The sequence below is a fragment of the Gasterosteus aculeatus genome, chromosome 5 (assembly GCF_964276395.1).
Source record: "Gasterosteus aculeatus chromosome 5, fGasAcu3.hap1.1, whole genome shotgun sequence".
Taxonomy (NCBI): domain Eukaryota; kingdom Metazoa; phylum Chordata; class Actinopteri; order Perciformes; family Gasterosteidae; genus Gasterosteus; species Gasterosteus aculeatus.
Window position 1 is genome coordinate 14,059,390 of NC_135692.1, and position 11,660 is coordinate 14,071,049.

Genomic DNA, 11,660 nt, shown 5'->3' on the forward strand with positions numbered 1-11,660 from the left:
TGCGAGCTGCAGGCCAGTCCTCCGCCCTGTGCCTCAGCGGAGGGTCCACATCGACATCCGGATGAAAGAACCACATTCATTTTGCTTAAATATGAACCATGAAAGAGAAGAGTGAAGGTTTTTGAAAACATGAGTCCAAAATCTGTCTTTAAGGACGGATATTTTTGTGTCGTGACCGTCTGGGGGTCGAATCAGGAAGGATTTGAGTGTCTGGTTTCGAATCAGGTAGGTTGTGTTTTATTTACTTTATAAGAAACTGGGCTTCATTTGATCCACTAGTGAGAGCAGAGAGATTTTTTCCAAAATAAGTTCCCTCTGCAGGAACACCGAGTGAGTCAAGATCTGAGACGATCCAGTATTTGAGGGGCGAGTATTTTTGGGAGGGGCACAGCTACGTGGGCATTGTGGGAAATGAGCAGAGAGGAATTAGTTACAGAATATAAACAATCACAGAGTAGCTTTTAAAAAAAAAATTTAAACGTACTGAGATTTTCCAAGTGAAATTTCGAATAGAAAATAGAAAAGAGGTAAATCTTACATAAATAAAGCAGAAGGGATCCACAGTAAAATTTCAGTATAGCAAAAAAACTACATGACCAAAATACAATAACTAGTTATATCAGTAATTATTGGTAAAAACAAAGATGTCTTTGCAGTGAATATTTATTTATTCTTATTTTCTGTTTGCCCGTAGGCCAGCTGAGCTCCATGTCCGACTCGGACCTCATGAAGAGTGGGGGCCCTGAATCCCACTCACCTCAGAGCCCCAGGATGGAGCTGCTCAGCCCCTCCAAGGGGAAGGACCGCTCTCACAGCGTCACAGAGAAGGTCACGCAGGTACGGACTGTTCTGAAGGCCCGAAATGAACCGACCTAACCATTGGCCACCAAACCGTATCACTGCTCGCATCCGTCCTTCATTAAACAGCTCACATTAAACATGTTTTTTGAGGCCCCCACAAGGGAGGCTGACGTTATTACGCTGGTGGAAAAATCAGTAGATGTTTGCTACCGGGCTGTTTTTCTCCTGGATGTGGAGAGCCTTATTGAACCGCAGTTCAATTCCGAGCTGCTGTAGTCGCCGCTGCAGCCCTGCGGCTCCACATTCTGCATCACTGCCTCCACTGGATCCGATAGATACTGAACCACTGCGAGTGTTTGCAGCCACCGGTGACCTCGCCGCCCCGGATCACTTGTTGATTCCCGTCAGATCACGGCTCCGTTCGTAGACGGGGCACACTTGGCTATTCATCTGCATACCTAGTAGACGGATGCGTCCGTCTGCAAGGTCAGTGACGTGAATCACGGCCGCAAATGTTCACTGGAGAATTGGGGTTAAGGGGAACACGAGGACTGTGGCAGCTGTGGGACTGTGACGCCCAACTCATCGTTCCAGCCCTCCAGCACCTGCACGGTTGATCGCAGCATACTACAATTTTTGCTCTTTGAAGACTAGTGGAAAATTAACTGTCCTGTGTGGATGTAATCTTAACTCAAGTCTCGCCATCGTCGGGTCGCCAACGACAGCATGGTCAAGGATCTGTTGGACCTACAAGGTTGCAAAACCAAGGCAGGCAGCCTGCACCGAGAATTAGGTCAAAATATGACATCTAGGAAGGTCCGTTTGTTAGCATTGGTTCAGAGTATATACTTGTTTTTACATTTAAACAAAAATTGAGACAAATGCTGTTTTATTATGTTAATGCAGTTGTATTTGTTTGGTGAAATGCAATCAAATGACACTTAACAGCGCACGCTGAAGGGCAGATTGGCCTATAGAAGGTAGACAATTGAAGGATTAGGATTAGAAAAGTTGAATATATTCTTTTTGTTTAGGTACTTTCTTTGGAGTCAGATGTGCTGCCTGAACACAAACTGCAAGTGCCGGAGACCACATGGTGGATCTTGCTTCACTACAGTCCCTTCAAGGCATTCTGGGACTGGATTATTCTCCTTCTGGTCCTCTACACGGCTGTTTTCACGCCTTTCTCTGCCACCTTCCTCCTGGACGAACACGGGGATCTACGTCGACGGGGCTGCGGCTTCACATGCGACCCTCTGAACGTGGCAGACCTTTTGGTGGATGTGCTGTTCATCGTGGACATAGTCATCAACCTTCGCACAACGTACGTGGACCGAAATGACGAGGTGATCACGCGGCCGAGCCGGATAGCCAAACACTATATCAAAGGCTGGTTCCCGATTGATCTGTTCGCAGCAATCCCTTTTGACCTTCTGATTTTCGGATCAGGCTCCGACGAGGTAAGAACTCTAAAGTTTCCAAACTTCTTGGAGTTATCTGAAGCTTCTGTAAATTAAATGGCCATTTTCCCCTTCTTATCTGTCGTCAATGGACACCAAAGATGGCCACCTTAACAAGTCTGCTGAAAACAGCGCGGCTGCTGCGATTGGTCCGCGTGGCAAGAAAGCTGGACCGGTATTCCGAGTACGGGGCCGCTGTCCTGTTCTTGCTCATGTGCACCTTCGTGCTCATCGCCCATTGGCTCGCCTGCATTTGGTACGCCATTGGCTTTGTGGAGAGGCCGTACACGGAGACCGGCTGGCTGGACAACCTGGCCGAACAGCTGGGCAAGTCCTACAACGACAGTGACTCCGCCTCCGGTCCGTCGGTCAAAGACAAGTATGTGACGGCTCTTTACTTCACCTTGAGCAGTTTGACGAGCGTGGGCTTTGGCAACGTCTCTCCGAACACCAACTCGGAGAAGATCTTCTCCATCTGCGTCATGGTCATCGGCTGTGAGTTGAATAACGCCATAACTGCAATACCCTCCGATATGTTAATGTAATAATAAAAGACTCCTTCCCTAGTTACCTTTGTGCAGTTCCTTGTTACACAGAGCTTATTTTTCTCCCCCCATTTGGCCCTCTGTGTCCTCATTGTCGATTTTGTCTCAGCTCTCATGTACGCCAGCATATTTGGGAACGTGTCCGCCATCATCCAGCGGCTGTACTCTGGCACGACCCGCTACCACACCCAGATGCTGCGAGTGAAAGAGTTTCTCCGATTCCACCAAATCCCTGGCTGCCTTCGCCAAAGGCTGGAGGAGTATTTCCAGCACGCCTGGTCCTACACAAATGGCATCGACATGAACGGCGTAAGTAAAAAGTGGCAGGACTGAGTCCCAATGTATCCTTCAGCTGTTGAAAAGGTTGTTCAGTAGCCCTGTTTGGATCCGATGGCTGAAATTCTGATGGTCTTGTTCAGGTGTTGAAGGGATTTCCAGAGTCCTTGCAGGCCGACATCTGTTTGCACTTGAACAGATCTCTGCTGCAGAACTGTAAGGCTTTCCATGGAGGGAGCCAAGCGTGTCTTCGCGCTTTAAGTATAAGATTCAAGACGGTCCACGCTCCTCCAGGAGATACGCTGATCCACTACGGGGAAATCCTGGACTCTCTCTTCTTCATCTCACGTGGTTCCATCCAGGTCATCAAGGACGATGTAGTGGTCGCCATATTAGGTACCGCACAATAGATGAAAAGAAATGCTCCAAAAACATAATCCGCTAAGAATTTTCTAATCAATAATGTTTATGGTCTTGCAGAAAAGAACGACATCTTTGGAGAGCCGATTCACTTGTACGATGAGCCAGGGAGGTCCAACTCAGAAGTGTACTCCATCACCTACTGTGACCTGCACCGCGTCCAGAGGGACGATTTGTTGGAGGTCCTTGACATCTACCCGACCTTTGCAGAAAAATTTTGGAGGAACCTGGATATAACGTTTGACCTAAGAGACGTATGTTGAAGATGGAGATCTAACATTTTTCATGTTGATTGCTGTTGCGAGTCTGTAAAGCCAAAGAAATTGTGCACCATGTTTCTTTCTGTGTTTCGTCAGGCTGATCCGGTACCACCAATAATAACAACGGACGACTCCGGTGACGACTGTGGGTACCGCCACAAGCCGAGACACAAAATCCACTCCCTGGACTGCCGAATCCGACCGGGTAAGATCTGTTACCAGGCTCAGGCTGGTAATCAGTGCGATAGGCCTCTAAAAGCATCAGTGACGATTTGAATCGTCACGAATGTGAAGATATTGCAGAGGCGATGCAAAAGCAATTGAATGCTTTCTGGTGAACAGATGGAAGCGATCATGAGGCGTACCCCCTCCACCACCGCCACTCGCCTCCTCAGAGCCACTGGGATGACCGCTGTAGCTGTGGATCCCATTGCTCCCAGTCTAGTGAAGACCTGGCTAAACCCCTGGACCACGAAGCCAAAGAGGAGCTTTACACGCCAGAAGATGCCAGACGGGACTATTCCCCCCCTGTGGTGCAGCTGCCCCCCCAGAGTGACACCTCATTGGGGGGGGATGCAGCGTTGGACCAAGGTAGACGGGTGCGAAATGGAGTCCTTCCTGTTTGTTTGTTGATGGTTCATAGTGAAGAACGTCTTTGTGTTTTCCCTCAGCTTCTTCTTTGAATGTGCCGGAGATGTACCGATACCGCCCAGAGCATCAGTCGCCATTGTTTCCCACTCGAGCCTGGCGATCTTCATCCGTCCGCGACTCATACCACCCGCCGGCGTTCACAGAAGAACGGCCCGGTGAGCTGGAGTCCCGACTTGAGGTTCTACATTCACAGCTCAACAGGTGAAGGCAGAGACGGCCATCAGCAGTATCGACTGGGCCTCTCTGGAAATGCTTAGAAACCTCATGTCTCATTTATTTAATGATTCCATGAGCTGGAAAGAAGATCGTTGAATGTTATTACTTCACTTAATGGCCATTCTTGCTGTTTGTTGATTGCCCAGACTGGAGACTCGCATGACAGCCGACATCAACGTCATTCTCCAACTTCTTCAGAGGCAGATCGTACCTCCGGCTTACAGCACCGTGTCGTCCAGTACTGGGACAGGGCAGCACAGCGTGTGTCCCATTGCTCCCGTTCAGATGGACAGTGTACCCACACAGGTAGAGAATACTACTACTAAGAGATTTGTTTGTGGAAGTTTGCTTCAGGCATGAGTATAAAAAGTAGGATTTCTTCGCTCAGAGTGAGTCGCAGGAGTCCGTGTCCAGCGGTATCCATGTGACCGCGGCGTCGGACGACACCATGTTCACGACCACCACCCCGGAGACCGAGACCCACGCGGGGTCGATGCCGCCGCAGCCGGACAGAGCCTCCCTCGCGGTGGGCCCGGGGCTGCGCCGCGGCCTTCGCTACCCGTCACTGCCGGGGAACCTGGACGTCACTGCGGGACTCGCCGAGATCCAGAAACACCTCTCGGATCCCGTAATGTCTGTCATCTGACGACCTGCAGTGAGAGTTTTTCAGGGTGACCAGTGTGAAGTTGTGACACGCGGCTGGACAGGAAGTGAAGTGAATCGAAATTGGATCGAGGGTTTTGTAGAGTGTTGACGCTGGATTACACTCTGTGGTGATTGCAAAAGAATTCTAATACGCCCAATCCCTTTTATCTTGAACAGGAGCAGTGACTCCATATAGTCCCCACTGGTCTGAGTGACTGAAAAATGCTCTCGGCCAAGGACGTTTTGCAGCACACAAAACTCCATGAAACCATACTTTCTTTAGTCTTTTTGCTAAGCTAAGCTACCCAATGGCTGGCTGAGACACTCTGCCCATCTAATCCCAACAAAAAAAGAAAATTCTTTTCTGGACCAAATTTGTGAAAATAAATTATGAACGAGAGGTTTTCCAACTCTTTTTAGCAAATAATCACACATCATGACCCGGTACCCCCAAAAAACCTACCACTGCCCCCAATCCCCCCCAATTACCAAAACAGAACTGAAAAATCACAGCAGGACTCAAAGCATTGGCTATACAATGACAGTTCAAAAAAGGTAGTAAGTTTCTCTGTATTGCAGAAGCCCTGTAGGATGTACTACTTCAGGGAGTCTTTCAGTATTAAACAGTAACAGCATCTTATCGTTTCTAACTGTAAATCCGCACAATAGATTCTTATCAATTTATTGATGAATCTCCTCACTGTGAAATAATTGAATATAAAAATGTCGAATGGTTTAATCTGTGAGGGACTGTATGTAAAAAATTAATTGTTGAATAAATAATTGGTGCACAAATTGAATAGCAATCTGTATTATGGTCAATATTTAAAAGGTAAGGTGGGTAACATCTGTTCAAATTAAATATTGAGAGCAATCAATGAATGAATCCGATGCTCGGAGGACAACCAGAGGAAGGAAATCCCGTATCTGTGGCTGCAGGCGGAGTCAGAACCCGGCGGCTATGTGGCCGTATTCATCCCGCCTCTCTCCACATCACCGAAGGGCTCCACCAGTTAGCAGCCAGACAGCGGCCACGAAAACTGAACATGATGTTCACTTACATACTAGAGTGAGTCTATGGAGGAGGCTTGAAGGGAAATACTTTACTAGATTTGCAACTTTTGGATCTGTGGCCTCTGACTGGAAAAAGACTCTGGAGTTCCTCATTTGGATCATTTTTGTAATCTAGCATAATCCTGCTAGTTTATAAAGACTACAAACCCTAGCATTAACACATGTAAATTGTCACACATGTAATGAATGTATCACAACATATCACAAATGATAATTAGTTACACATGTATTTAGGTTAAAAAACAATTGAATATATGAACACTTAAAAGTCACATTAACCACATTCAATCCACTTTTAAATGTGACTAAACTACAGTTTTTCTGCATCATAAAAATGAATGGTTGAGGATGTAATGGGTAAACCTACACATATAATGCACCATAATAGCATATAAAAAACATGAAACTGGCTAGACCTTTTGCCTACGAGACATCAAACAAAGTTTGGAGGCTATTGAACCTCGGTTTGTTTCTGTTTGTAACAGTTTCTTGAGATTCAGTTACCATTTTTGTTTTGGCTCTGAGTTTTCGGATACAGGATGTTTTGATTTTGTATCACAAAATCAAGCGCCGATGTATTCTCGTTTTCAGTTGAAGAAAAAAAAAAAAAAGCTTTACACACATTATTTGAACCAACATGAACTCAAGACGAGCATGGACTGAATAGTGCTGCGTCCTCCTTAAAAACAGCCTGTTAATTCAATTGAAAATGTTTTTGAGTTGCCTCAGTTCTTCACGACTGAAGCTCAGACTCTGAGGATTTCCAGGCAGTTGTTGTAGCAGATAGCGATCCAGTCGGGCTGGGTGGTGGCCCACTGGACGTTATTGATCTCTCCCTCGGCTGTGTAGGCCAGTATTGGGTCCTCGATGGCCCGCGGCATCTGCTGGATGTCCCAGATTAGAGCCTGGTGGTCTTCCGCTAGAAAGACACGGGGGGAGGTTTGATTTAAATTGGTTCATCTCGTTTTAACAGGAAGGTGTGTGTGTGTGTGTGTGCGCACACGCAAGTCTGTACGTCTGTCCTCAAATCTCACTGTGTATTGTCAAAAAGATGACTTATGGTGCAAATACACGCACAGCAGTCGTTGAGTCGAATGTTCCTGGTTCATTATTTTCTAAATACGCTGTAGTTGTAACAAGTAACCAAGCAAAACCCCAGTGTGTTGAGCTATGGGGCCAATGAGTGTGCAAACTGCTGACTGATTTTAAAAGGTAGTCTTCACACAGTATATAGCATGTAAATGTAGCCACACAATATGAAATATGGAAACAGAAAATCTGCTGTGTCACCTGAACCAGCCAAAGAAGGAATTTGACACAGAACGGCGGTTAGTCGAGGTGTTTGCTTTTCTTTAACATTCACATTCTGCTGCACTCTATACGGCTGTCCATCATTATTGTAAAATTCAATATATATTAATGTATACAGTACCATTCAAAAGGTTTGGACACAATTTGAATATTAAAAAACAATCCTTCGGAGGAATAATAGATATGCAAATTTATATTTGACGTTGAAAATGACATCTGCTTTGCAAGTACTGAATGCAACGCAAACCAGTGAGTCCATCAAATAGTCTCTCATAATTGTGTATTCATTAAGTTAGCGCTCAGATTTTGTTTGAATACTTTACTTTTGAATATTTTTTTATTTTCATGACCAATTAAAATTTTTTAATCTGAAATGATCCAAACTATTGGCCTGGACTTGGCTCTATGTCCGAGCAGCTCCCTCTTGTGCTCTCGCTCAGTCATTGCACACTTTACATCATTTTGTTTAATAAAAATGTGCGTACCTGCTGTACAGATGTGACAGGAGGAGTGGGGCGCCCAGGCGATTCCATTGACACAGGCCCTGTGGTTGTTGAGTCTGGCCACCGGAGTACAGGGCACACGCACGTCTAAGATTACCACCTGAGCACAAGAAAAAAAAAAAGATTGTTTAGACAGGAAATGGCAGCAAATAGGATTTGATGAAAAGAGAACTGATAGATCTTGATACACGGCCACAAAACACATTCTATAAAAATTCATGCCTTCAAAAAAGCCTTATAGCATGACAAAGGGAGCAGCACTCACCTCCATGCTGTCCATCGCCATGGTGACCAGGTAGTTAGGGTCCTGCTTGTTCCAGCAGAGCCGGAGCAGTGGGTGGTGCTGGGGGTCTTCATAGATGATGGTGCTATGTTCAAGGTGACGGAGGTCAAACATGCGAACCGAGCCGTCGGCTCCCACTGACGCGAACATATCCCTGCCACCCCCCGCTCGGCTGAAAGAGATGTCGTACACCTGCAACAAGGCCAGACAGTGAGTTGTGATCAGCTAAGCCAAGATGGAAGACGGGGGAGAATTACTTTTACATGCCGTTACATTAAACGGAAGAAAGGGAGAGTTCGATCTGTGACCACATTTACCTCCTTGTCATGTGCGATGAGCTGGGTCTTGACATGGCCCGACACCAGGTTGACCCTACCCAGCACCTGTCCAGTCTCCAACCCCCAGATCGTACAGGTAGTGTCGATACTAGAAGTACCTGCATAGAAAACATATACACAAAGTCACCCTCCCTTTCAAATGACTTCATATTTATTCTATTTTTTTTTTTATAGAGGAATTTACTAAAAAATATCCAACGTGATAATTTTCCTCAAAGGTAACCCTACACATAGTTTTTACCTAACAAGTTTGGGTCCACCTCGTTCCAGTCAAAGGATGTGAGCGGTGCACAAAAGTCGGAGTTCTTGTTATTGTTAAGCAGACACTCCAGTCGGGTCTCTGTTTCCCCCACCTGTCAGAAGAAACACGTTTTAACCTTTTTACATATTGCAAAATCAAATTGCATTTTCAATTGTAAAGACATAAGGAAAAATCAAAACGTGGAGTGTGGATGATCAGTATATCAGGCCTTCTATGGTATCTGTAATATTGGTTTCTGATTAGAGTCCATAGGTTCTGGTCAGACTGGTGTTCTTACCCTCCAGATTCTCAGGTAGTCTCCGCTGGTGGCCAGCAGGTCAGGGTAGGCCCCCTTGCTGTCCGGAATCCACATGACCTTGGTGGTGGGGTAGGGGTGGTCAAAAGTGTTTCGACACACAAACTCAGAGTTTTCCTCCTCCAGACCGACGATCTGCACCTGTAAATCAACAATAACAACTCACCTTTAGTGGGTCAGATTAACATTACTGACTGAGCACAGTCAGGGCTGTGAACGGTGGTGGTGATGATGATGATGATGATTCCTGGGATCCTCAGATGGGATAATCCAGTTAGAGATACATTATAATAACTCAAAGCAACTAATATTCAACTTGAACCATTTCATCATTGTGTCACATTTTACAAACTAATAACTCCGACCATATGTCCATTTCCGATGGTGGTGGTGATAATTGATAATATAGTTGGTAGTCACAGCTAGATAATTAAAATGTCTGCAAAAAGTCGGTAATCAAATATAAACTGAACACATTAAGAAATTTTGGGGAATTCTTTGAACTATCAATTTTCCTTGACTATCTGTCAGGTTCAGACAGCTTCACAGCACTGCTTCATAGTGGGTCATGATTTAAATTGTCATCTTAAGAAATGATTTACACACAATCAGAGATCGGCATTTCCAGCACCGCAAGATGAAACCAAATAAAAGACCAAATTTATTTTAACGACATTTCAAGTAAAACAAAAAGTCACTGTCACGCACCAACTGCAAAGACAAATTCCTTGTATGTTTGACATATATTGGCAATAAATGTTTCCTGATTCCGGATTCTGAAGTCAATATTTATTTAAAACTAATTTATCAAACCTTTTACCCGTTTTGAAAAGTCTGTAACTCACTTCTTCCATAGCATTGTAATGGACGTGATAAGATGAATGTATTTATATTCATGCTGCCAAGAGGACGACCTGCTCCCTTCAATCATCCCAAAATATATTATAAACGCACAGACAGACTTTCTGCCATTCGTCCTGGTTAAAATAGTCCCCTGTGCAGCAGTACCGTATGAGGAATGATTTTTAAAAAAAGCTATATAATTATTGCCCAATTTATAGCTAAAACTAACGCTCGCTATCAGATCAAAACAATGTAAACCTTTACTGTGGGGGGTGGGGGGCATTTCTACTGCAAATAAAAGCGAATGCATGACATTCACAGTCAAATCTCCTTCGCTCCGACATGTCTACGGTTTAAGGAGCCCGTCGCCATCACTGCTCACGTCTCCCGAGGAGCAGCAGCGACGGGACGAGATGAATTCACCTTGTTGTTGTACTCCTCCACGAAGCTACCGAGCGCCAGGCGGAACCGTTTGTCCGGCCGGACGCTCCAGTTCATGGCGTAAACCGTCCATGGCGCTTCGTATTTGTAGATTTCTTTACGTTTTCCGTGTAGCGACATCTTCAAGTGCGTCTGCAAAGTAACCTCGGTGGGAGGAAAACACCAGCGGGACAGGAGCCCGAGCGCGTCGCTGTTACCACCTACGCTAGCTTATTTTGCAAATGGACGTTAGCGAGTTAGCTAGCTAACTTATTGTCTCTGCTAACTGTAACGGATACCGCAGTGAGCTCGCTGATTGTTGAGTCAGTGTAATCGGGGTACTTTCCCAACGGTAGGAGCTTCACGGTAAAAAAACAAAATCTCTGTTAACTTGATAAAATTAACCGCACACAGCTGCTCAAAGGTGTTCTTAGCATGGCAGCAATGGCGGCGACAGGAGGACGAAAATAATGCACCGCGGAGCGTCATCGAGGATGCTGGTGCTGCTTTTAAGAGACGGTACGAATATCGTAAAACAAAGTATCAACAAACACCAGCATCCCCGGAAGCAGTTCCTGGTGAAAATATGAGTTTGTTGCTCAATATGGGGAAATGTTTAAATGACAGTCAGTATATAAATAATATTGTGTGTGTTTATGATGCGTCCGCCAACTTCTTTAATGTTAATAGGTTCTAGATGGACATGCATCTTCACGCAACGAGAGTTTATGACAGGAACCTGAAAGCAACAACACTGTTGCTAACCGGCTGTGCGCCACACTTTGGAAGTTCTGCAATTGAGCAGACAGAACTGTTGAGGTTGCATGGATTTGTCCAATTGGAAAATGCATCTATATGTTCAATAAAATAAGAAGAAAGGTTTTCATTTGATTACATTCCTCTGTTCTCCCCAGGTCTGAAACTATTGGGATTCTCCCGAAATTAGAGTGCATTTTACCCTCCTGTTATAATTCCAGCTCAATGGTCAAGGTGTAGGCCTTTACTTGAGCACATCAGTAATGTTGCCAATGCCAGCAGAATACATGAGGGCACCACT

The 11,660-nt window shown here is 45.3% G+C and overlaps 2 protein-coding genes across 3 annotated transcripts; one reads left to right on the forward strand and one right to left on the reverse strand.

The window, feature by feature from the left end:
• The first annotated feature begins 15 nt into the window (after positions 1 to 15).
• Positions 16 to 6,083, forward strand: kcnh6b (potassium voltage-gated channel, subfamily H (eag-related), member 6b). 2 transcript variants are annotated; one of them, XM_040176154.2, is made up of 12 exons: positions 16 to 225; positions 695 to 837; positions 1,836 to 2,261; positions 2,363 to 2,756; positions 2,916 to 3,115; positions 3,226 to 3,478; positions 3,563 to 3,756; positions 3,859 to 3,967; positions 4,105 to 4,353; positions 4,434 to 4,614; positions 4,776 to 4,935; positions 5,018 to 6,083. In XM_040176154.2, exons 2-12 carry the CDS (start codon positions 709 to 711, stop codon positions 5,273 to 5,275), a joined length of 2,553 nt encoding a protein of 850 aa, XP_040032088.2. In that variant the 5' UTR covers positions 16 to 225; positions 695 to 708; the 3' UTR covers positions 5,276 to 6,083. The 2 variants fall into 2 exon arrangements, with proteins under 2 accessions (XP_040032088.2, XP_077959699.1); XM_078103573.1 differs by lacking the exons at positions 16 to 225; positions 695 to 837 and adding an exon at positions 1,208 to 1,617.
• A 357-nt stretch (positions 6,084 to 6,440) lies between these two features.
• LOC120819117 (DDB1- and CUL4-associated factor 7) lies at positions 6,441 to 11,250 on the reverse strand. The gene is made up of 7 exons (XM_040176254.2): positions 10,607 to 11,250; positions 9,323 to 9,481; positions 9,025 to 9,136; positions 8,763 to 8,881; positions 8,428 to 8,637; positions 8,145 to 8,262; positions 6,441 to 7,267 (listed from the first exon to the last, which is right to left on the reverse strand). Exons 1-7 carry the CDS (start codon positions 10,742 to 10,744, stop codon positions 7,095 to 7,097), a joined length of 1,029 nt encoding a protein of 342 aa, XP_040032188.1. The 5' UTR covers positions 10,745 to 11,250; the 3' UTR covers positions 6,441 to 7,094.
• Positions 11,251 to 11,660: the final 410 nt, after the last annotated feature.

Bases quoted from the DNA above. Each gene is read 5' to 3' on its own strand.
- kcnh6b (XM_040176154.2), top strand. From the start codon at position 709: ATGTCCGACTCGGACCTCATGAAGAGTGGGGGCCCTGAATCCCACTCA. The intron at 838-1,835 runs GTACGGACTGTT...CTTTTTGTTTAG, and splicing joins TCACAGAGAAGGTCACGCAG to GTACTTTCTTTGGAGTCAGA. The intron at 2,262-2,362 runs GTAAGAACTCTA...TGGACACCAAAG, and splicing joins TCGGATCAGGCTCCGACGAG to ATGGCCACCTTAACAAGTCT.
- LOC120819117 (XM_040176254.2), bottom strand. From the start codon at position 10,744: ATGTCGCTACACGGAAAACGTAAAGAAATCTACAAATACGAAGCGCCA. The intron at 9,482-10,606 runs GTGAATTCATCT...GTTGATTTACAG, and splicing joins TGGAGGAGTACAACAACAAG to GTGCAGATCGTCGGTCTGGA. The intron at 8,882-9,024 runs GTAAAAACTATG...TTTTCTATGCAG, and splicing joins GGTGGACCCAAACTTGTTAG to GTACTTCTAGTATCGACACT.